Raw genomic sequence first — 25,871 nt, 5'->3', positions numbered from 1 at the left:
CTCAAGAAATCTGTGACACTACGCCAGTTCACAGAGTCAACCCCACAGAGTTGATCCCTGGACCAGGGAGGCCCACGGAGTTTAAATAAGCTGCTGCAAGTCACATGGCTAGCTAGAATCAGGACTCACCAGGACTGGAGCCTAACTCTTACTATTTTCAATTGAACATTTAATTCATTTTCACTCAAATTTCAGAATGCCTAAGCCGACTCCTGGTTTAGGCTGGGTTTCTACCTCAGTCCAGGATGACTCTTGGAAATATATAATCTGAAAGATTCTGAGATCTTGGGATGTTTTGCAGGGAATTGTGGTCTGATTCTGTGGAGGGTCTAAGAGACCTAACCCCCTCCTTGAGCAGAGCCAAATTCCCCAGAAACTCAGACTCAACCTACTTTCTTCATGCTTGACTCAGGGCAGAGCTGCCGCAGCTGAAACATTCTAGAGTACACCCACATCTCTGGTTGAATCAGGACAGAGCCGAGTGGAAGAAGGGTTCAAGATCAACCATTTGTCCAAAGGGCCATCTGTTGACACAGTCATCAACCCAGTAACATTGCAGGCCATTACCCTCTCTTGAATTAGGTGAAAGCGAAATCTCTTCAAAACATAATTTTGCTTTACCCATAATTTTTTTTTAAATTTTGCACAAAGCTACTAAAGATTCATCATCGAATATGAATCGCAAATCAGCCCCGTGTGCATGTGGGTTTTGTCCAAGTCTACACGGGAGGGGAACATTCTGTTTTAGAAATGTGAGCTGTGTGAAATACAAATCTGCCTAGAAACTTCCTCCCAACTGCTCTGGGACTAGGCAGGGCAGCCGTTGACCATGCGATGGCGGGGGCCGGGGTAAGAAAGACAAGGCCCGTCTGAGTCAGGTAACGCCCTTGGGTGAGGTCCGATCACAAGAAGTCAGATCACAAGGATAGAGAGCATTAAACATTTCTGTGCTCCACTGAGTCGGTTCCATAATAAAGTTAGAAAATGGAAGTGTGGAGGTCCCCAAATTCCACGGCCTTTAGGTTCTAGGTGTGGGCAGCTGGCAGGGACGGGTCCGCCCGGCGCTGCCGGAGCTTAACCCATTATCCGCGACAGACCGGTAAAGTTCACCCTATTTTGCTACAAAGCTGCAACATTGTGCACGGAGGTAAACTGGTTGGAAGCGAATTCAAAACTGCAAAATCCAGGCCCGCACGCAGGAGCGCCCGTCCCTTCCCGGCTAGATCTCTCCTCCGACCAGGGGAGAGGGCAGGGTCTGACTCCGCTCCGATCTGCACGTCGGGTCCGCCCGTAGGACCCCGCCCCGCCCCCTCCGGCCCCGCCCCCTGCCCACCACCCCCGTCCGCCCTCCTGGGGCCCCGCCCCCGGAGGAAAGCGAACGCTCTCTGCCTTCGTTCGGGAGCTGCGAGGCTGCAGGGCTGGTGCCGCAGTATCCCCCGCCGCCGCCGCTTAGCCGTGCTCGGAGCCCGGCCGAGGAGGCTGCAGCCGCAGCCAGGAGCCCGCAGCCCGCGCCCCTAGCCCACCGCCGCCCTCCGAGGGCGCCCCAGGCCGCGCCATGGTGAAGGTGACGTTCAACTCGGCTCTGGCCCAGAAGGAGGCCAAGAAGGGCGAGCCCAAGAGCGGCGAGGAGGCGCTCATCATCCCCCACAACGCGGTCGCCGTGGACTGCAAGGTCCGAGGGCCAGGGGGTCGGAGGAGTGGGCTCTGGGCCCGCGGGAGAGCTGCGCGGGGCCGGTGCGGCTCTGCGCCCGAAGCGGCGCGGGGCGCGGGACAGAGTCCCCGAGAGGGCCGAGCTCTCCTTTTTCTCGGGCCGCTCCCCTTGCTTGTCCGGCGCAGCTTCTTTGTAAGAAAGTGCGTGTGCAGAAAGCGGCGGCTGCCGCGGGATAGGGAGCTTGGGAGGCCTGCGGGGAGGAGGATTGGAGAACGGTGCCGAGTGCACGGTCGTTGGTGCAGTCCGCGAATGTGCGCGGGGCCAGGACTGGGTTCGGTCGATCTGGAGACCGGCGGCGGCATGCAAAACAACAAAAACAACAGCGGAGTTTGGCACTTCCTCCCAGTATAATGTGCCTAAAATGGCTGACATCATTACAAGCCTACACCTCTGTCGCTTCCTACTTTCGTTTCTAGGCTGAACAGCCCTTGCACTAACTCCGGCTACTGTAAAAGCCTGTTAATTTTAAAAGCATTTTCTTCTTTATCTCCTCTTTTTCCACGGCCCTTCGGTATTGGCAGGTGAACTTCACCGTGGGGTCTGTGGAGGGAGAGAGGGGGCGAGGGAGCGGGCGAGAGGGGAAAGCCAGGTGACGGTCTGCTCAGAGTAGGTTCTGGCTGTTGATTTTATAATTAAAACGACTATTCCCGGTAAAGATCACTAATTACTATGTGGATGTCTGTGTAAAACCGACAATTGACTTTTAAATGATATCAGTATCTTAACGAGAGTCCCTTACGCTAAGTGAAACTAAATGTAACAAACTTGTCTCACGTCCCTTTTAAAATTGTCCTTTATTTTACAAAATCCCCCTTTTAGCCCTAAGCAAAAAATCAGGAGAGGGACCATTACTGTGCTAAGATTTAGTGGTTTACAATAATACTCATTTAAGATATGATTGTAATTGTCTCAGAAGTTGAATAAAAAGGAAATCCTCACAGCCTCTTTCTACCAGATCTTCTTTAGGCTGCAAAAATTTAATCCTGTAGAAGTTATTTATGTTGCGTAATTTTTAATTTTTTCGTTAGCATTTTTCAAGACCTGTTATGAGTAGGGTAAACTTAGTTCTAACTTTAAAAAAACTAATAACTTGTGCAAGTATGAGTAATAAGCGTTGTTTTTTATATGATCTAATGAAAATTACTACTGGAAAACACACTGTAAAAAATGTTTGAAAATACAACGTTAATCTGGACGTGCCTGTACTTATTTTTTGGAAATGTTCTAGTTAAAAACACAAACGTCAGGGGTTGACTTTTAAATGACGGTCTTGCCTTGAAATAGGAAGTGGACTGATTCCCTAAAAGGAATTAGAGTTTTGGTATTGGTATTGTTTTCCTGAATCCATTGTAAACTGTCTTGGTCTTAAGAGAAAATGTTTGGAATCCACAGAGGATAATTCCAGCAGCAAATTATTATCTTAGCTCTATGTTTATCTAACATTCATTGTACCTAGAATAAGTTGATAGTCAAGTACTCAGTCATAACAGACTGAAATACGTATATAGAGATTAGATAGATTTTAATCCTACTATTTGTCTTTTAAAAAATCCTATGAACAAATATAACTCCTCCCATTAAAAAAGAGAGAGGGAGAAAGGATTGGATGATGTCACTTCAGATGGCTTTTCCCTGTTCCTGTAGTGAAGGAGATTTGAAACTCTGGACAAAAATCAGAAATAATTTGCTGGGCAGGTTTAAATCTGACTTTTGGCATTTACTGTCATTTCTGAAATGGTGACCCTGTTTTCAGATTCTCAGAATTTCTCACAATTTCACCATATTCAAATATTATGGTCATAACAGCAGTAAAAAAAGTAACCATTCATAGCTCTGTGCTATGTTTTCTGTTTCTATTTTCTCAGATCCCCATAGCCAAAGAAAAATACTGGAACAAAGCTGTGAGGGCCAGAGTCTTCCTTTGTAAACCACATAGCAGTCATGGATGAATTGGCAGATGCAAAATGACTAATTCTTTTTCTAGCTATAAGCTCAAAGACTTCTTAAGTGAGTGACAAAATACTGCTCTACATTAAAAGTAGAATCCTTATAATCAGTCACTTAACAGTAAATGAAAACCTTACTTAATGACAGACATTTGTGGATGATCTCTTAGAGCTGGGTCAGTGATTCCTTAATGTTCTCTGGTTCCTTGGGGTGACTGTGCTGGGGGAACTACTGAGTTTGACTCCCTGGATTCTGCACAGAATCAGCCTTCCTGTGTTTGCCTGGGGCATTTCCTTGCCTGGTTGGTGGAGAGGATCCAGTTGAGCTAGTTACGGGCCAGAACTCCTGAACAAGAATTTTGAGTATCTTTAACTCTCCTAGACCACAATATCCCAAAAACCATTGTTTCTCAAAATGTACTCTTAAGGATCACCTGATATCATCTGGGATTCTGGTTTAAAAATGCAGATTCTTCAGACCTTATGCCATAGGAATTCTTATCACTCCAGTCAGCTGGCTTATGTAACACGCATTCCAGCACTTTTACACTGTTCCTGTCTTTTGCTATTTCTTTAGCTCTTTTCTCACTGCCGGGTGAGGACTCTCTGGAAACAGCTCCATTGTCCCATTTTTCAATCTTGTCTTTTCAGTAGCTATTATTCCCAACAGCCATGTCTGTTGATTATATTACCTCAACTAGCTTGCTATTTATTATTCTTGCCCTACATTTTCCCCTATGTTTTGTTTAATAGAGGTGAATTTGAAATTATATGCGTGTTTTATGTTAGAGGCAGCAATTCATTTATGAATGTTTGTGTTTCTACTTTGAACTTTGGAAAATTGTTATATATATGTAAATATCAAAGAAAATACTTTATGTCCTGAGTCGGAAGTCCCAGTTCTGTCATTACACAACTGCTTGATCTTGGGCTTAAGTTTTTAGATTTCTTTATGTGTAAGATGACAGGGTAGCAGCAGATGGTCTGTAAAGGACTCTTCCAGTTTTAAAATTCTATGAAAATGCTAGAATTACATAATTATATTTGGCAGGAATCAAATTGTTTTAACTGTGGAAAAAATAACAACTACCTCCTCACCCTAACCAGACTGTTCCCTTTGTTCCTCCCCATGTTCAGCATGTTACATTCCTTCCTCATATTAAGTAGCCATGGGTCACAGAGAAAGGAGGTAGATAGAGGTATTATGTAATACACTAAATTTTCACTTTGTGTTACCTCACTGTAGAACAGTAGTTGTCAGTAACTCCTTCTGTTGTCATGCCTAATTATGAAATGCCTTTCCCGATCTCAGGCGTCGAAGAAGCTCAAGTTTGCTTCATAGGTATCCCTGCAAGTTGTTTTGCTGATAAATAGTGTTGCCTCTTCTCTGGTGTGCATCGTAGTTGTAGTTGCAGACCTCCTTAAAAGGAAAAGTAAAATGCTCGTGGAGCGGAAAAGATGGGGCAGGATGGAAGCATAAGTGAAAGACTACTAACCCAGTAAGTTCTGAGTTACCCGTCACAAAATGGCTACTTGGATCCTAATTCTTTACACTCTCTGGCATTTCTGTTTGCATAAACAGGACTGGTAATTTTGCCTTCTGGTGGTGTTGGTGTTCATTGTATTTTCTGGTTTTGGGGAGGTAGAGGGGAGAAGGAACATATAATATGATGACATTTACTGAAATGTTTTGATGTTTACAGAAGGGATGGGGAGCTTGGTTCCCTTTAACAGAAGTGCATATGATTTCCTAGTTGTGTAATTTAATGTCTGTAAACATTGGCCAGCAAAAACTTTACAGTCACTGCATTTTAGTTCTTCATGAGGATATTGATATCTGAAGTGAGGGATTAGTGCTGGGAGACAAATTAATTGCCCCTGTGCCTACCAAGTGACTTGGCAGGACCTTCTGTGTACACACGCCTCACGGGCTGCTGCAGCTGCAGAGGGTGGACAAAATTGCATGTTGTGCAGTTGGAGGTTACCTGCTTGGGGTCTTCCCAGTGTCATCTTAAACTTATTTTCTCCGGACTAGATAGAAGCAAGTGTATTATCCTTGACAAAATCATAAACCTGTATGACGTTATGGAATATCAGCTCTGCCATATATGAGGTTTAAGTGAATAGAAGTATTATTTTAATCAGAAATATCTCTTGAAACACATGGTACAGGCCTATTTAAATTGATTTAGAATTTAACTTTAGAAGTTTTCATTATGTATTGCTAAAGCTTGATGTAAAGTGGGACATTTTATTTATTTGTTCTCCCATACCATAACTTAAATATCTGGAGTGTCTACTTAAAAGTCATTTTCTTTTTTCCAAAAGGAAAATACTTTCTGAATTCATGGTATAACTAAAACTTCTTGGACTCCTTTGTATGTCATAGTGTCAGTAGAGGAAGAGCCAGAAAAATTTGTGTCTTTTCAAAATGACATCGGTGAATGCATCCTCTTAAACTTTTCGGTAAACTTGTCACTTTTTATTAGAGCTTAGACTAAAGGAGTTAAGGACTTTGCCATCAAAGCCTTTTCAGGCCATAACTGCTGCCTGTTAAAATAAAGGATTTGACAATGCTGAATTTCTGAATGTGGTGGTTTTTGTCAAAATGCTGTAGAAAGTAGCAACACGGGAGCCATGTTTTCAAGAAGCTTATGTGTAGAGTTATTTCCTTGGGTCTCTTATTTTCTTGCACAGAGCTTAACAATGAAAGTTTTATAGGGTAGGCAACTGAAAGTTGAAAATTAGAAATTTTATTATAGATATGACACTAAGAACATCATTAAAAAATCATTTAATTGTGATTATCCCTTTTAATCAGTATTTATGATACGTGTACTTAATAGCTTTAAAGAAATCTACAGTATAATCCTCTATTTTATATGTTACCAACAATTGAATAAAATTGTTTTTAAACAATTGAAGTTTCTTTTGAGCTCTTTAATTGATTAGAGGAAAAGAAAGAACTTAATGAAGTATTTCTATAATTCTGCCATTTGGGGAAAAGCAAGTAAGAATGAACATAGACTTTTTATTCTTATGCAGAAGACTTTCAATCTTGAGTTTCAGAAATGAAAAAATTACTATTTTTATGATAGAGGAATGTTCTAATTTTTCATTTAATGTTTATCTTTTCATGTTGATAAGTTTCTAGCAGTAATTATATGACTTAAAGCTAAAATATATTTGTCAGAAGAGAAATTAATGTTGAAATTAAATTTGCACAGTTTATAAATCCTAAACATTTTCAAGTTAAATATGTAGGGAGTTTATTTGGGAAATTGACACTAAGTATGACGTTAGGTATTTAATACTTTAAGATTTTGAAATATTTGCATAAGCCTTTTTTGGCATAGTTGAATTTCATACTTTAAAAAATGAGAAGTTTTAATGGAGTTTTGTATATTTGAATGTTTAACTTTTAATGCCAAAATTACTTTTCAAGACTTAAATGTTTTGCATAATGAGTTAAGAATAAAGCTTAAATCTTGGATTGTTTTCTCTGCTTTAAATATGATTATGATGTTTAAAATTATTTAATATAAAAACCAAAAAGGTAAGTTGCATTGTTAAGTAAATCACTTACTGCAACGTCCAGAAGAAGAATCCTCTTTATGCTGGGAAAAATGACTTTAAGAGTTGGTCCACCGAGGTCTGCAATTTTTATTTATTTTTTCAATTTTTATTTATTTTTTACAGATTTTATTTATTTATTTATTTTTGGCCAAGCCGCATGGCTTGCAGTATCTCAGTTCCCCGAGCAGGGACTGAACCTGGGCCGCCACGGCAGTGAAAGCCCAGAATCCTAACCACTAGGCCACCAGCAAACTCCCTAGGTCTGCATTTCTTAAAATTCATTTTGTCAGCCGGTCTCTCTAGTATTTCTTTTCTGCTATATATACCATGTCAGTTAAAAATTTTTTTCATTTTATAGCTTTCTCTTCAATTTATTTTACCTTGCTTTCATATTAGTGCTAGGAAAAAATTTCCCAATCCCATCTAGGGCAGTGCTAGGCATGTTAAGCAGAGACGGCAAACTCAATGCTCCTGGGCCCAAGCAAATGATATAGTGAAGCTAGGCTTTTTTTTTTCCCCCCCATATTAAACAACTTAGAATAGTCTTCATTTTCATCAAAAAAAAAAGGATCCAGTGTTGCTTGATCCTCTAGTTTTTAAAGGCAAGCTGCAATCAGGGTTTTTATTTAAAACTTGATTTTTCAATATTAACAACTAATTCATACCAGAATTTCAGGCAGAAACACTGAAGACTGACATAGGCCACCATTATACAGTCTCCTTAACAGTAGAGAGCAGGGCTGGCAAATTATGGCCCAGGTGTCCAAATTGTGGCCTGCTCCCTGTTTTTGTATAACCCATGATCTAAGAATGATTTTTTTATATTTTTAAATGGTTGGGGGAAAATAATCAATTTCTCTCGTTTGGCCTAGTTCCCTCACTCCAAAAAGGGGTATAGTTCAGGAAACCACACTGTCTACTTATTGAGAAGTCAGACCATGCAGTTTGTGCTTTAGGATTTAGATACTATCTCTACGACTTACTGTGTTAGTTTGGGTAAATTATTCCAACTCTCTGTTTCTCCATCAGCTAACTGGGAAATATGATAATCTGTAAAAAATTGATCACAATGCCTGGAACAGAGTAAGACTGAATAGATATTAGCTGCTATTATTACTACTACATCTTTTTTTTTTTTTTAACAATTCAAACTTTTATTTGGCACTACTACATCTTAAAGATTTCTAGAAGTAGACTTCAAGATAGAAGTAGAAAATTAATGAAGCATAGCATTTATTCATTTTGTATTGTTTTTTATAAACTAATACCTCAAACTTAACACTATTTTCACATAGTGTTAGATCCTACTGGCAAAAGTTAATTTTGTTACCTGGATCTGATAACTTGGGCAAGTCTGGAAACCTCCCAAGCCTCAGTTTCCTCATTTGTAGAATAGTATAGTGGTACCAACCTTATAGTGTTCTTGTGATGGAGTTAACTGTCCCTAGTTCATAGAAACTCAATTAAATGTTAGTGCTTTTCCCCATCCCTATCTTTTAAAAGTCCCACTTTTCCCCCCCTCATCATGCTTGTTTTGGAATATTACTTCTTGTGTTCTTATTACTGCTTATCCCTACCTCACATGTCAGTTACATAACAAGATTGTTCATAAATAACACCCCGTTTCCCCAAGGTGTTCTGGTGAGGGTCTGTTCCTGCAACTTAAAAATCCTTAGCATTCAGTAGCTATGTCCATTTTTGTATACAAGTATATTTCTCATGATGTAATAGATGTTGACAGAATTTTATAAATCTAATTTTGGGTTTAATCAAAGTATTAACTTAGTTTTAAAATGCAGATACTAGTCCTGCCCTATCTCTGAGGAACCCACTTGTTTTTTTTTTTTTTGGAACCCACTTCTTAAATTAGTGGTTCTCAAACTTTTTGGTCTCCGGACCCCTTTGTACTCTTAAAAATTGTTGAGGACCCCCAAAAAGCTTTTGATTTTTGTAGGTTGTATCTATTGATATTTACTGTATTCAAAATTAAAACAATATTTACTGATTTAAAATAATAATGAACCTATAACATGTTAACCTGAATAACATTTGTAAATAATAAAAATTTACAAATAACCAATACATTTTAAGAAGAGTAAGAGCAACATTGTTTTACATTTTTGCAGTGTTCTTTACTGAATAGCTTAGTAGAAGACAGCTTCTGCCGTCAGCCTGTTGTGCTCTATCACACGTTTAGCTTCTGGAAAACTCCACTGTACATTGCCCAGAGAATGAGAATGGAGGAAACAAGTGTCTTATTTTTATGATGAAAATAGTTTTGACATTGTGGATCCCCTGAAAGGGTGTCCCTGGAGCACATTTGGAGAACTTCTACTCTAAGTACTTGCTGTTTCATGGTTTTTGTTTTCATTTGTGTTTTTTGCAATTTTAGATATTACCTACTGGCTTCCTAATATGGAAAGTGAATATTTAGCCTTTTCTATATATTTACATGGTATATACATAATCTGTTCTCCTAGTATAGTTATAGTAATGTCTGGTTAAATTGATAGTCCATGGTTTTATTATAATTGACATGAAACTTACACAGAGTAAGTAGTAATGCAGTATAACTACTAGTTAATGTAGTTATACTGCATTACATTGGAGTAAGTTGTATAACTTATTCTACTTCCTTTCTTGTACAAAACCATTTTTATTTCCCCTGAATTTGATAATTGACTTCTTGGGTCAAGGGGGAGGATTGCTTAATTTTCTATGTATTGCTAATTCATCCGCATACTCTCTGACAGCAGTATAATTGCCTTTTGTATCTACAGACTTATCAGATAACTTACAGAGTTCCATATTTTTCTTGGCGATATTTCATTTGTCATTCTTCAGTCTTTCCACCCAGACTAGTTGTATTCTAGGTATGTTGCTACACAGATGTCCTGAGAGTAATTATTATCCTGGAATTGTTCTGCCTTTGCCTCCATCCTAAGTTGGATCTTATGTTTTATAAATCCAAGAAAAAGCATCTGAGCTCAATTTTTTTTTTAAACTTTACTTGTCTGAGAGTCTTTACTCTGTCTTCACATTTAATTGATAATTTATCTGGGCATAAAATTCTACGTTAGCAGTAATTTTCTTTCAGCATTTTGATGGCATTGCTCCGTTATCTTCTAGTCTGATGCCATTCTGATTCCTGGTTCTTTGAAAATGACCAGTTTTGTTTTGTTTTTCCTCTAGAAGCTTGAGATTTTTTTCCTTATGCTTTCAGCTTTCAGAATTGTTATTGACATACTTCGTTTTCTGTCATTTCCATTTTCTGGCTTAAGGTTTATTTATCCCTTTACTATCACTCTGTTGAGCTTTCAGGAGGAGGTAAAGATAACCATTTAACTGGAAATCAATAATAGAACTTTCAACTCAGCTGTCTTCATAGCTTTAAGATTTATTAGAATATTTTCTTTAACATTAAAAATGGGCTTAATGATAATAATAGATAATAATGGAAACTATGTGCATTTTTATTAACACCAGTTTAAGGTCAGACAGGATGACCTAAAAAGAGGCATCTTCTTGCCTCCCATTTTAATGTTCCACAATTGTCTTCTTCATGAGTAATTTTAGAGACAACTCACTCACTACCAACTTCATGGTTTTTGCTTTGTGGCTTTATTCCCCTAACTTAGGTTCATTTTTGTAACAATATCTTGCCTTTTTCATTGATTTTGAAATGCTTATATGCTAGTGTGTCTGAGTTATTTTTCTTTATTGTTTTTCCTTCATGTGCATATGATTTTAATACTTTTTGTTACTATCCTTTGTAATTTGATGAATAATAGAGAAAAATTCTATTAATTTTGTCAACATATTAATAATACTAACACTACTGTTGTAATGGTTAACACATAGTGCTTACTATGAGTGTGGCTCAATTTAAGTAAACCTATTACGATAGGAAAAATCTGTAGACACTCAGGCTAGGCTATGTCGTTTCTGGTTGGATATGAGTGTTATCCAGTTGTAACATGGTAATCACTTCACTTATTACCAGAGTTAATTTGCCTAACCTATTATTTAGGTAGGTCACTGACCTAATAGCTCCATGATTTTCCTTCCCTAAGGTGCACATGGAGTCAGATGATATTCAGGCCTTATTTGGTGATACAGTACAAATAATTTTATTTAACTTCTCTGGGCCTCATTATATTTATCTGTAAAATGATGTATTGGACTAAATGAGCTTTCATGGCTCTTGCATGCAGGAGCTTTTCTTTCTGAGAAGTATACTGATCACATATTCAGAGGCACCTCCTGCATGGCCAGACCATATACTAGGGATTTAAAATTCACTAAACACCTCAACCTTCAGGAGGCCCCTGGTGTAACTCAGAGAGACCAACCATGTAAACCAAATTAATCACAGCCTACTTAAACATCTGTGTCTGTTTTCACAAGAAAACAACCCCCTGGATCCAAGGGTGAGGAGAGTGGTAGAATAAGGGAGCAAGATAAATGACTATTGAGTGTTTATTGTACATGCATTTGGTGCTAGGCATAGGTTCAAAGCACTTTTTACACGTTCACTGTAGAGAGACAAATATCTCTGATCTCAAGAACTGGAATTATTTTTTCTAATAGTCATTTTGTATAACTTTCAAATTTCTGAACTTGGATGGGAGATGTAACTTTCTACATTTGAATTACTTTATGTTTTTAGAAGATATACTTGGAATTTTCTCTGCAGAAGTTCTGCATTTTACATGGAATGACTCATTTGAATACAAATGTATAGTTATCTCGTTGAATGACATTAAAATCCAAGATTTGTACAAAAATGAGTCCAGAACAGGTTTGCTTTTTTTCCCCTCTAATCTTGAGACATAATTTTATGATGAATTATAGAGTAGAGCATTCCTATCATACTTAAAATTTTTAGGAAGACGGTTGATATTCTTATTAGGAATAATATGAACTCATGATTCAGTCAGTGGCAGAAGAAATCTATCTTGACCAATTTACCTATCCCTAGTAAAGGCTGTTATTAACAGTAAATATCATTTGTATATAACGCTGTTGTTTAATCTCACCAATATGAATTGGAAAACCTGATGAAATTTCATAAAGTATTATCATTAGTACACTTCTCTTCAGTGTAGATTGAATAAACGCTATATTTAAATGATGGTCATCTTTTAAAATGTTAATAAGTAGGAAAAAGAACAGAAGACTTTTAAGGTTTTCCTATATTAATATTCTGCTATGTACCAGATACTCTGCTTGCCCCTAATGATGTAAAAAGTGATTAAATTACAATCCAGCACTAAAAGCATTTACAGCCTGATTTTTTTTATAGTTCTGGCCTATTTTTTTTTTAAACCTAGGCATGTGCTAATTTTATATAATGCCAGTAATTTGGTTCAGATTTCATATTTCTCACAGTACTTAAACTGTTATGCAATGACTTTAAATTTTTAATTTTTTTATTCCTGTTTTGCTGCTTGTGTATCGTAGGATTTGTTAACAGAAAAGGACATTAATGAGAAATTGGTTTTGTAGACATTGTAATTTTATTTATTTATTTTAATTTTTAAAAATATTTATTTATTTTATTTATTTATTTTTTGGCTGCGTTGGGTCTTGGTTGCGGCACGCAGGATCTTTCGTTGTGGTGTGCGGGCTGCAGAGCGCGCAGGCTCTGTAGTTGAGGCGCGGGAGCTCAGTAGTTGTGGCGCACGGGCTTAGTTGCCCCCTGGCATGTGGGATCTTAGTTCCCTGACCAGGGATCGAACTGGCGTCCCCTGCATTGCAAAACGGATTCTTACCCACTAGACCACCAGGGAAGTCCTGACATTGTAATTTTAGATTAGTTTCTCTTTTTAAAAATCTGTCCCTATTCCAAGTGTAAAATAATGCAGTAACGTTAATATCCATATAATGCCAAGCACTTGGAAAGCTGCTCCCTTTTTGCATTTCAGACTTAAGATTTCTCACGTGGACTTTCTCACGACAGTTGAGATAGTATCAGTCTTACCTGAAAAGTCAAATGAGAAAATAAAATTCAGATTACTGATTTAAATGAGCAAGAGAAAATGCAAACAAATGTTTGGTGTCTTTATAGATTTTTAGCTTCTTAGCCATAGATTTTTGTGTTTTACATATAGCAGAATATATTTGGTAATGAATTAATGCTATTAATGGTGAACAGGTTGCTGGATCATGTCTTTTTGTTGCTTTTTTCCATGCTGGGAAAAGAAAACTAATGTAGAAGCCAGCTGAATAGAACATGTACCAGTGGTAAATGGATGGCACTGGTATCCTACATGATGGTAATCAGTTGGAGCGATTGCCTGTGTAAGTTCTGTGGTTCAAAGAGTATAGTTAGGAGAACATTTTGGAAATTTTTTTAAGTAAATCTTAAATGATGACCAAGGTTTTTATTTTTGAATTCTTATTGGAATAGGAAGTCATTTTCTTTTCCTCTCCAGTAATGCCTTTTTTAATTGGCCTTTTCAGTATTTTGCTGTAGATAGCTTTTTTGTTTGTTTGTTTTTTTAAGGGTGAACATATTTTAAGAGTTTATTTGTAAGAAATTTTAATTAATTTAATTTAATGAGTATATTTTAACAAGTTAAATTTATTTCTGTGCATCAATAAAGTATTATGAAAGGAAAAAAGAAGGAATATTAAAAAACGAAAGGTGTAGATTGCTTTTTATTGGCTTTACCCCCAGAAGATACCTGTTTCAGCTTACCTTTCCCAGCTAAGTCAGATGGTGGTGGGGATACTAATAGCTATCACTTATTTAGCACTTACTATTTACTGTGTGCCAAGCAGTGATCTAAATACTTCACTTGTATTTCCTCATTTAATCCCCACACTAACCCTATGAGATTGGTGCTATTATTAATCCATTAATGATGAGGTGACTGAGACAGAGAAGTTAAAATACCACTTGTCTGTTTCCCATCCTCCAAAATTTTGACATTTCTTGTCTGCTATCAATCTTTTCATCCTTACCTTTCTTAAAGGTTTATATCTTTTTCTTCTTCAGTATCATTTAATGGGCTCTTAGGAAAAAACACTCTCCTTGCTCCTCATAAGTTGGGAAAGGAGAGGAATTCGAATATACTGGAGTATTAGTTACATACTGAAATTTTCAGCCTTTCTAGCTTTATACTGTTCTGTTAATTTTGACAAATACATGCACTTGTGTAATCACTGCAGTCAAGATGCAGAATATTTTCCTCACCCCAAAATGTTCTTTAATATCACTCTGTAGTCAGTCCTGGGTCTCACACCTGTCCCAGTTTTCTGTTCCTATAGTTTACCTTTAGCCAGAACCTCATACAGATGGTATTATACCCTGAGTAGTCTTCCTTCATTCTCATTGTTTCTGTCTGTCCGGAGAACTGGGTGTTGTCTGGAACATCTTTGATTCCCATAGCTCTTGGGCTATGGTTTTTCTGAGCTCCAATCCCAGCTTCTGTCACCATTTTCGGTTTGCTTATGCCATTCATGCTTGGATTTGTTCTTTGCAAAAGAATACCTGTTCTGTCATTTAAAGGATTCAGCTGCTTTATTCACCATATTAATCCAGTCTCTAAAACCCAGAACTCAAAATCCTTTTATATGGAGAAGTAGTTTAAAATTAGGTTCTCAGAAGGAAGCATACCCAGTCATAGCTGGAAATGAAGATCAAGGTTCAAAACCAAGCAACACTGTAGGAAAGTACTTGGTATGTTTGGTCTTCACTAGGAAGAAAAATGATGAGGGAGGAGTTGAGAAAACTAGAACATGGATGAGAAATCTGTGAAAATTTGAATTATTATATATATTTTTAATGTTGGCAGCTAATTCTGTATTTTGTAAAACGGTGTACAGGCCAAACAACACATCCATGGGCAGCTGGCCTGTGCATCCCCTATTTATTGATATTACTGAATGTGTTTTAAAAAGTACATATTTCTAAATAAGTCTGTTTCTGAAGGTTCAGTAGCTTATGCTACTCTGAGTTGAATAAATTGTATTGGTTCTTTTCTGTATTTCTGTTTTTAAATATAAAGTGTTTTATGCCATCTCTTTTCTTCTTTTTCTTTTTTGTAATACGATTTTTAACCCTAAGAGATACTTTCCTCTTTAGTATTCTGGTTCCTAAAGTGGTGTTGTTGCATTTGCTCTAATAATGCAAAATAGTATGTCTGGGAGCTCTGAAAAAGTGTCTCTTCATTCATTCTACAAAGAAGGCTCACATAGAGATGCCAGAGGACGTGAAGTGTGAGTTGTTAGTATGGGCACAGAATAAAAATTATATGAAAACCCTTGCATTTTGTCTGAGTTAAGTTATAATTGAAGCACATTTACGGAAGCCTCTTAGGGAACTGACTGAGGTGACCTAATTCTTAACTAATTGAAGTACCAGAACGGAATTTACTCTTCATTTTGCTTAAGATATAATTGGTTAAGTAATTTTATTATCATATGATAAGATTTATTTGAACCAGAAATTAGTACAGTGCAAGAGTGAGAATGCTTTTGAAGCCGCTTCTTTCTATACCTACTGTTGAGGGGTGATTATAGGCCAGTGTGTGCTTCAGCGTCTTCATTTATAAACTGGGGTAAAAACTTGAGGTTTTAGAAAGATTAATGAGGTGATAATTGTACAGCACCTATGGGAGTTCTTTTACCTTAACAGCATCATTTAAGGTGCACCAGTTTTATTGCGGTACAAGGGGAGGAAATGTCTATGACTTGTTTTAAATTAGGCCAAGTAAAGTTATATATCCCAGTGAAGTTGCTCTTGTTCATGAGTGGTTTTCCTTTTTCTTACGATTTTTATGATTTTTGTTGTTAATTATGAAATAATCCAAGCATACAAAAACAAAGAATTTGTAGTACCATTTATATGTTTTTTTCCTTTTATGTTTTTTAAGTCTTCAATATATGGTGGTTTTTTTATCCAACTTGACTTTTTTTTTGCTTTAGCATTATGTTTCTGAGATTAATCTCAAAATCAACAGTGCTAGTTGGTTTCATTTAGACTTTAATTATATGAACCCATAATACTTTATTCTTTACTTGTGGACATTAGGTTATTTCCAGGTTTTTTTCTTAATGACCATTCTGCAGTAATCATTATTGAGCCACTTTTTGTGTACAGAAGTGTTTATCTAGGGTTATGTTATTAGGAATGGAATTACTGGGTCATAAGATATATGTATCTTTAATTGTATTAGGTACTGCCAAATTGTTATTCAAAACATTTGTACCAGCTCCTGTCTACTGTGCGAAAGTCCTCAATTCCCATTGTTCCACACTTTCTCCAGCACTTGGTGTTGTTAGACTTTCTTTTGTTGCCTGGTATATAGGAACTCAGTTGGTATTTTTTCTCTCATTCCCCATATTAAAATAAAATTTACATGCAGTAAAATGCACCTATTTTATGTGTACAGTTAGATTGAATTTATGGTCATTGTATAAAGTCATGTATCCACCACCATAATCAAGATATGAAACATTTCCATCACCCTAAAAAATTTCCTCATACCTCTTCCATCTTCCTTTCACCGTGACAGCCACTAAGCTGTTTTTTGTCATTATAGTTTTTCCTTTTCATAGGTTGTCTTCTGTGTTGGAGTTTTTTTCACTATAGTGTTTTTGAGATTCAGTATGAATACACCACACTTTTTATCCATTCATCAGTTAGTGGATAGTTGTGTTGTTTCTGGTTTGGGGCTATTATGAATAATGATGCTAGGACTATTTATGTGTAAATCTTTGACTCAGTTGATTTTTAATTACTGATCTTCAGCAGTTTTGCTGAACTCTTAATTAGTTTGAATAATGTGACTTCCTCAGATTTTCTACATAGACAGTTATATCATTTAACATAATCACAGCTTTGTATTCTTTTTTCTAATCTTTTAATCAGTTCACATTCTATCATTTGTGTACTACCTAGGATCTCTAGTACAATGTTGAATGAAAACAAAGAATCAGTTTTAGTGGGCATTCTCATATTCCTGACTTGAAAGGGTATGGTTTAATTCTGAAGTTTCACCATTAAATATGAGGTTTGCTGTAGATTTTTGATCATTAGCCTTTTTCATGTTAAAGAATTTCACCTCTTCTGGTTTGCAAAGAGATTTTATTATGAATGGGAGTTACAATTTATCAAATGCATTTTCTACATATTTTGAGATGGTCATGTGGGGTTTTTCTTAAATCTTAACATGTGGCTTTTTTCTCTAAGTATACTCTTTCAAGTTTTAAAATTTAATCACTTAAAATGCATTTTTAAATCACTTAGGTTGACAACATTTCTATCTTGAATATACTTTAATCCCATCTCTGTGACTTAGACTGTAGCAAGGAACGTCATTTATTTGTCATGCATGCTGTTAATTTTGACTGTAAATTGCTTAAGATTTCAACCATGTCTTAATCACATTTGAATTTCCCACAGGATCTAGCACAGTGCATTGCAAATAACAGGCCCTGAATGTTGAACTGGGCTGCGTGCTTAGGGCTCCTATTCTTTGCTAAAGAGCCACAGTCTCCTGTGCCTCATAAATTCTTATGTTGCCCCCACCTTTCATTGTCACGCTGGCTGTTGATGCGTAACTTTGGGGTCATTAAATAAATAAATAACCAAGCTTTTAAAAATTTTTTCTACATTCTGCTCCCTCATCAAATATTAGTTGAGGGCCAACTAAGTGCCACGGTTGGCTTGGTGCTACCATACTAACCTTACAGAAATTTAGAGAAAAAAAGAGATTAGACAGACTTTGAAGACCTGGTACCTCTTTTATGAAATAGATGATTGTGGTGCGTGGACTTTGGGTCTGTAATTTGGCGATTCAGACTCTTATTTCCTGATTCTTAAGCCATGGTTCACGTGGTTGAGGTGCTGAACAAATGACCTGTGAGTAAGTGAGGTATTTTATAAGTTAGATTCTCTTGAGAAATTTAAAATTTTTGTTTTATTGCCATAGTCCTGAGTTGTGATTTTTGAATGAACATGAGAATTCAGACTCCATAGCATGTTACACAAAGTCCCTCTGTGACCTGCCCCAGTAACCTCTCCATTCTCACCCCTGTACCCCTCACCACCATACTGGGCACTCCAGCCGTACCACATGTGACCCGTGGAGATGTCATGCATTCTGGCCCCATGATTTTATTCATTCTTTGCCCTACACATAATGCCCTTTCACTCTGTCTTCTGCATGGGTAATAAGTATTCATCCTTCATTCTTCCCCAGTATTTTCTCCCCTGGGAAGTCTTCTCCCAATCATCCCTTCTTCTGTGCTTTCTACATTCTCCTGTTAGAACCTATGGCATATTTATGTTTTTTGTATATTTGTTTTCCAGGCTGATCTGAGCGATCTCTTTCTTGGCAGAGGCTACATGCCCAGTCCTGGCACAGCTCTTGGCACATAGTAGACGTTTATAATTTATTCTTGAAAATATTGTTTGTTGACCTGCTAAAAATGGTAGAGTAAAAGGCCTGGACACTTATCAATTTAACGTTCGGGGCTGCATATTCTTTTACGAGTGTCTGCCCGTGCTCTTTGGCTATTCCTTTAAGTGCTGCTAGTGAAGAGAGCCTGCCAAACAGGGGCGTGTTGTACACATATTTGACTGTCTCAGCAGCTGATACCAAATGTTTAGAAATGACTATTTCCATCTGTCATTCTCGTCTCCCCACCCTGCCTCCACCCTAAAATTAATTATGCTAGGAACTGTTTCTTACCTCAGACAAGGGCTCAAGCAAAACACTACATGTACTTTTATCATTCAGGTTTCATAATACCTTATGACTCCGTGGACTTCCTGTAACTTTCTGTTCACAGATGGGTGTCTTGTATGGCCTGATAAATTCCTCTAGGTTTATTCTCAGCACACACTACTTCCTTGCAGTGTACTTGTTGTCTTGAGTATGCATACCATACATTGACAGCCATGCCTAGCAAAGTGTGATGCTCTCACAGTGTTTGAGCCAGTCCTTGGATTGAATGGCATTTTTTCTACAGTGTTAAATTCTGTGTTTAAGCCTCAACCAACCCAAGCGCCTTAAATTGTTCTTGGTTGGCTGGGACATCTGGGCTTGGGCTTTTCCCCGGTAGTATCAAGTTTAAATTCCTTATCTTAGAATTGAAAACATAACCTTAGCTTTCATTCTTTCCTCACTGAATTCTTGCTTCAACCGTATCCAGCATTGTTCATACAGGTTTTCTTCCTAACTTTTAAGTTATATCGTATTTATCTATGGAGGTGTAGGTCAAGTCTACTTTCTCCCTTAATCCATCCCATATTGAGTTTTCCAAGTAAAGGGTAGAGTTATATACTTGAAAGGCTGTACACACATACTACTTACTAGATCATCTTTTATTATGTTGGTTTCAAGTCAGTTGGAGCCTTTCTTTTGCTGTCTGTACTATTTCTTGAGCCACTGGTTATATAACACCAGCAGCTAATCTCATTTGTTTGTCAGCTCTTTGCACATGAACATGGGCACAAATAAGAAATTAGCTATAACTCTGAAGCGACAGTAGAGGGCCTGAGTTAGAAGGGCAAGGCGTGTATCTGACTGAATGTCTTGACCCTAGATGATGTTCCAGTGCTAAATTATTTCCTTGAGGGGGGTCAAAATCAGAATGCTAACAATTGTGTGCTAGTTATACGTCTCTTGACTTAATAAGTTTTTCTTACTAAATCTTTCCTCAATTTTCTACTGCTTCTACTGATATCTTAAAAATGAAGAACTTTGTTAAACTGGGATTCTTTAGGGTAGAGCAGTGGAATTATAGGATTATTTTAAATACATTTGTCCTACTTTTTTGAGATTCTAATTGTTTAAAGAATCTGTTTAATATTATTTGGTCTGTCCCCAGTTTTCCTGTTAATTTTTCTTGTGTTTGGTTAGGAATGGCTTTGTACCTAGTATGAAATATTAATTACCTGCAGCAGGCTAACACATAATTTTATAAATAATCTCATATACCCTGACATTGTAATACACAAGACTCAGCACCATAATTTTGCACGACAAAGTTGTATTGTAGCCTCTTCTGAATTTTTAAATATTAGAAGATATTTTAATCACTAAAAGTTAGGCACAGAAAATAGAAATTGTGGAGTATGTAATTTATTGCTCTAGAGATATGGGTGGCAGGTGGGGTATTGAAAGTTAGAAGAAAGAACTCTCCCAAAAGACTGGTGTCTCAGCTCAGGAGGCATTGGGCTGGGTCCTGGTACCACCACTTAATCATTCCTGGGTGGATTTTGATTAGAGACCTGACTCCTTTGGTCTTTATATCTTTGTTTATAAAATGATAATTATTAAGGTTTCTTTCAGGCTTGACATTTCTGTGATTCTGACTGGAGATAAGATATTGATCATCAGTCTTTTTCATATTTTAGGACCCAGATGAAGTGGTACCAGTTGGCCAAAGAAGAGCCTGGTGTTGGTGCATGTGCTTTGGACTAGCATTTATGCTTGCAGGTGTCATTCTAGGAGGAGCATACCTGTACAAATATTTTGCACTTCAAGTAAGTGGGAAAATGCTAGGGACATTTTTGCCTTTCCTTCACATGTATTAGAAAATTGGCTCAAACCTGTTCTAAGCCTGTGCTTTTTGTCTGTGGCCTTTAGCCAGAGTGGTGGTCTTATTTTACAGTTATGTTAAAAAATCTCCTGAGCATAAGTTTGCTGAACCTATTAGACGGTCACTAAAAGCGGAATAACATTGTTTTGCTGACTAAAGGGTATAGATAGCTGGATGATTTTTCAAAATTGACTAACCCTCAATTTTCCTACCATAATTAATAGTTGAGTTACAGTATTCTCAGTTGCCAGTTGAATAAATACACCAGCCTCAAATGTCATATTGATAAACTATAATTTGATAGACATTTTGGTCTTCCCCACAATAGCCTTTTGCTCCTGGGCCCAGAGTATAGTGGTTCCACTTCTCTCTGCCTCTTCCCCAGTCATTGGTTTCTCTTAAGAATGTGATTTCAGCAATAATGTTGAAGTAATTTAGGATAAAAGTTGTTTATAATTTATTACAGAATAGTAATCCCAGTGGATTAAGACATTTTTTTCTTCTGATTACAATGATTATGATTTATGATCTCTGTTTTGTGATGTATTTCTCTGACAATAATTCAGTACGTTTACTTCTTTTAACATACCAGAGTTTGGAGAAACTATTGACAAATAGATTTTATTTAGAAAATGAAATATTCTACAGAGGATGTGTAAATTTTGTGCTCATTTTCTATATTTTTTGAGATAATGGCATGTTGATAGATGTTAGTGAAATACTAGTCATCTTTCTAATGCAGTTTTTTACAAGAAATGTATTTTTATATAAAAGAAATCATTTGCGATTCCACTGTCCAGAGATATTTGTTGACCTAACATTTTTTTATATGCTCCTAATCTTTATTATATATGCGTACTTTTTAAAAAAATCTTTATAATGATTTGCTATAATCTGATATTTTCCACTTAATTGTGATATATTTTAAGGAAAAATCAGAACTACTTGTATGCCTGTGGAAATTTCAGAAAAACTATCCCTCTTTTGGCTAATAAGAGAAAAATCATGTAATCAGTGAATCACATCAAAAAGTTTTAAAAGTATGTTCTTTCAGAAAAACATTACTGGTTTCTGAATATATTCTTTTATAAAAATAAGGCTTACAGGTAGAAATAGGCCTGTGTGTTTCTTCAAATTTACTTCTCACCAGATGGATAATTGCTTTTCTATTCTGTTTTTGTCGAACACAGAAAGTAAAGGAGAAATCAGCTGCTTTTCTCCTTCTGAAACCGGTTTTTTACAGTACTTTAAAACCTGATCTTAAAGAATGTGTTAACGCTGTAATTAAACTGTCTGACTTGTCATCTAAAAGTAAGAGTGTGCAAGCAAAATGCTATTTAGGTAAAGGTGGCAGCTTAAGTAATACTTAACATTTAAAAACCTGTCTTCCACTGAATTGCTGAAATAGTGTTTAAACTCTCTGTAGCCAGATGACGTCTACTACTGTGGAATAAAGTACATCAAAGATGATGTCATCTTAAATGAGCCTTCTGCAGATGCCCCAGCGGCTCGCTACCAGACCATTGAGGAAAATATTAAGATCTTTGAGGAAGATGAGGTTGAATTCATCAGCGTGCCTGTCCCAGAGTTTGCAGATAGTGATCCTGCCAACATTGTTCATGATTTTAACAAGGTGAGCCAGGTGCCCTGAACTGTAAAAAGAATGCCAGTTCCTTAATTGATACTTTTGTAGTTTCATTTTCAGTATTTGTTAATTTATTCTATTTATGGTTTACTTTTTACTTTTTAAAAAAAATGGCCTTGGGTTTCCTCTGCCCTGCAAGATAAACTCCAACATTTGATGGGCTCTCTGAAGCAGACCCTTAGTGAACCTACCTTTCTTCCCCTTGCCTTGTCTGTCTTAATACACACCATATGCTGATCTTCCTTTGTTGCTAAATTGCTTTTAGAAATCTAAATGTTTACATGGTTTAGTTTAACTCATTTTAATCCTCAAAACCATCCTATGAGATAGTCTTTCTCAATCAGGTTTCTCATCTGAACCACAAGAACACAAAATCATTTAATTGACTTAGTTCTCTATGGATGGTAGTAACTAGTTAGTACTATTCTAGATGCATAGGAGAGAAGTTAATTTTTATATACAATAGATGGATGCCTTAGAGGGCATTAGGGTTTATAAGTGAGGGGACTGGGGACTAAGTCTCTTAATCAGATGATAGTTTATTTGAGTTAATTTTAATAGTTTGTTGTTATCTGATAAGAACTGTATCTACTAGTAGCAAAATTTCCTCTCCCATTACTATTTCCATTCCTACCCCACCAAATTCTTGATTTGTTGAAATGCAAGTGATTTACACATTCTAATAGTACAAGTTATTCTTAAAAATCCAGTTGCTGCCTGTCTGTATATTGGTAATATTTGTACATTAATCTAATGAAAATATATCTTTTTCTTCCCAGAAACTCACAGCCTATTTAGATCTTAACCTGGATAAATGCTATGTGATTCCTCTGAACACTTCCATTGTTATGCCACCCAGGAACCTATTGGAGTTACTTATTAACATAAAGGTATAAAACTTTCAAATACTTCTTATTATTTATGCTATTACAGCATCTTGGAATTCCTTGTTGAGAAATTAGCCCTATAGGAGCCCATCTTACTGACAGTATGGCTAGTAAGCATTTTACAACGAGGAACTAAGACTTGTGGTTTCAGTTTTTTTCCTTGTCTCTTTTCTTTTAGTAGTTTATATTTTGAAATTAAAATGTAATTTCTAAAATTATATTTAAGTTTTCCTAAAGGACCAGAGAATAAATCGTAGGCTTTTAAAAAATAAGATCTGTGTTGCAACTAATCAATTTTGATGCCATAGACAATATGTAAACAAATGGGCACAACTGTATTCCAATAAAACTTTATTTATAGAAACAGATGGTGGGTAGTAGTTTGCCAATCTCTGTTCTATACTATAATCTCTTAAGAATTTTGTCTGTTTTCCTTGTCTGTTCAATGTGTGTTTTGAGATATCTGTGTAATATATTCTTTTCCACATGTAGGCTGGGACATATTTGCCTCAGTCATATCTGATTCACGAACACATGGTCATCACTGATCGCATTGAAAACATTGATCACCTGGGTTTCTATATTTATCGACTGTGCCATGACAAGGAAACTTACAAACTGCAACGCAGAGAAACCATTAAAGGTAATACTTTCTAATGTTAAAATGTTGGCCAAAAAAGTTTGTTTCACTTCATTGTGTTAAATTAGATTTAGATGTAAGCTAGTCATTGTTACCAATACGCTTGCCGTGAGTGAGAAAATAAAACTATATTGTACATTGTATAGTATTTCTAGATTTCTGAAGAATCATCTTAATTCTAAATCCACTCTTTTCAGATAGAATAGGCGGATGTGAAATGTCATTTCCTTGAGGTGCTCTTACCTCACTTTGCATATGGCCACTCAGTCCACGTTTCCATCCTACCCCTTTGGTTGAGCTGTACTGTGCAAGGGTTCTGCTTATCCAGAGGGTCTCTAAAGTAGCTCTTCAGTTGTATGCTCAGGGATCTAGGTTCTAAGCAGAGTTTGCCTTTGGGATCACACTGAAGATAACCACAGTCAGGTTAGTTCGAAAGGAATTTGGCTGAAGAATTAAGAGCATTGACACAACTAATGTAGCTTTGCCAAATCACTTAACCTTTGTTTTCTCACGTGATGACATTATCTCCCCATTTTTTTTCAAGATCGTTGTAAAAATAAAATGAAAGTACATGTGATAGAGCTTTAGAAAGTAAGGAGTGCCATGCAGATACACTATGGTGTGATTTCTTTGAAATTGTGGCACCTAGTTAAAGTGCATTCCTGGCTTTTTGTTAGCACTTTTGATAATACTGTTCTCCCACATTGGGCTGGTGAGTCACCTGAAGCCTGCTGCTTGATTTCTTTCATTTTAAAATGATCTTATGGTTCATAGTTTTTTTTTTAAGTCATAATTTTACGTATAATAAAATTCACCCTTTTTAGTGTGTAGTTTTGAGTTTCAGCAAATCACCGCCACAGTCAAGATGTAGAACATTTCCACTACCTTCAAGGTCATAAATTTATATGTATGGCATTATTATTGTTACTAGCATCTGTTAAGATACTTAGTTTAGAAAAGAGAGGGAAATTATTTTCTGCAGTGTTAAAAAAAAATCAAACTATAGAAGTTAATGGAATATAGAGTAAAATATTTTTATATGTCTAAATAATAACTGTGAAAATTAACATGAATACTTATCACTGAAGAATCGGAAATTTAAAAAATTTTCCCTTCCAAACAGGTATTCAGAAACGCGAAGTCAGCAATTGTGCTATGATTCGGCATTTTGAAAACAAATTTGCTGTGGAAACTTTAATTTGTTCTTGAACAGTCAAGAAAAACATTATGGAGAAAAATTTAACACCACAGCATAACCCCACCCTTTGTATTTTGTGCAGTGATTTTTTAAAATCTTCTTTCATGTAAGTAGAACACAGGGCTTCACTGTTTTTCATCTCATTAACTCAATTAAAACCATTATCTTTAAAAAATCTTTTTTTCTTTCCAAGTGTGGTGTCTTTTATCTTGAATTAGTAGTTGTATGAAGTCATAGGTAATAGTACACTTCACCATAGATCTTAGGAAGAGTTTAAATTTCATTAATTCATTTATCCAGATTTTTATGTTTTAATTACGCATTTTCAAGAGGAGGGGTTATCTAATAATCATATATCTGCATACGTAAAAATGGACCACAGTGACTTACTTGTAGTTGTTGCCCTGCTACTTAGTTTGTTAGAGCATTTAAGCACACATTTTAATTTTCCTCTAATTAAAATGTGTAGTATTTTCAGTGTCATATTTAACTATTTAGAGTATGATTTCCACCTCGATGTTTTAATATCCTAGGCATCTGGTGTAATAATATTTTAGAAAATGTTTGGAATTTAAGAAATAACTTGTATTACTAATTTGTATAATCTATACCTGTGCAATGGAATATAAATATCACAAAGTTGTTTGACTAAAGGACTGTGTGTTGTTTTTCCCACATAATAAAACCAAAGAGTAATTTGGTTCTTAA

The 25,871-nt window shown here is 36.4% G+C and overlaps 1 protein-coding gene across 1 annotated transcript; it reads left to right on the top strand.

Annotated features, from left to right (window-relative positions):
- The first annotated feature begins 1,366 nt into the window (after positions 1 to 1,366).
- On the top strand, positions 1,367 to 25,871 carry ITM2B (integral membrane protein 2B). The gene is made up of 6 exons (XM_036831934.1): positions 1,367 to 1,672; positions 20,609 to 20,737; positions 22,220 to 22,426; positions 23,218 to 23,328; positions 23,818 to 23,968; positions 25,089 to 25,871. The coding sequence occupies exons 1-6, from the start codon at positions 1,556 to 1,558 to the stop codon at positions 25,172 to 25,174; spliced, it is 801 nt and encodes a 266-aa protein (XP_036687829.1). The 5' UTR covers positions 1,367 to 1,555; the 3' UTR covers positions 25,175 to 25,871.

Source organism: Balaenoptera musculus, chromosome 18 (genome assembly GCF_009873245.2).
Source record: "Balaenoptera musculus isolate JJ_BM4_2016_0621 chromosome 18, mBalMus1.pri.v3, whole genome shotgun sequence".
Taxonomy (NCBI): domain Eukaryota; kingdom Metazoa; phylum Chordata; class Mammalia; order Artiodactyla; family Balaenopteridae; genus Balaenoptera; species Balaenoptera musculus.
Note: the sequence above shows the minus strand (reverse complement) of the source record. Positions and strands in the feature narration are given on the sequence as shown.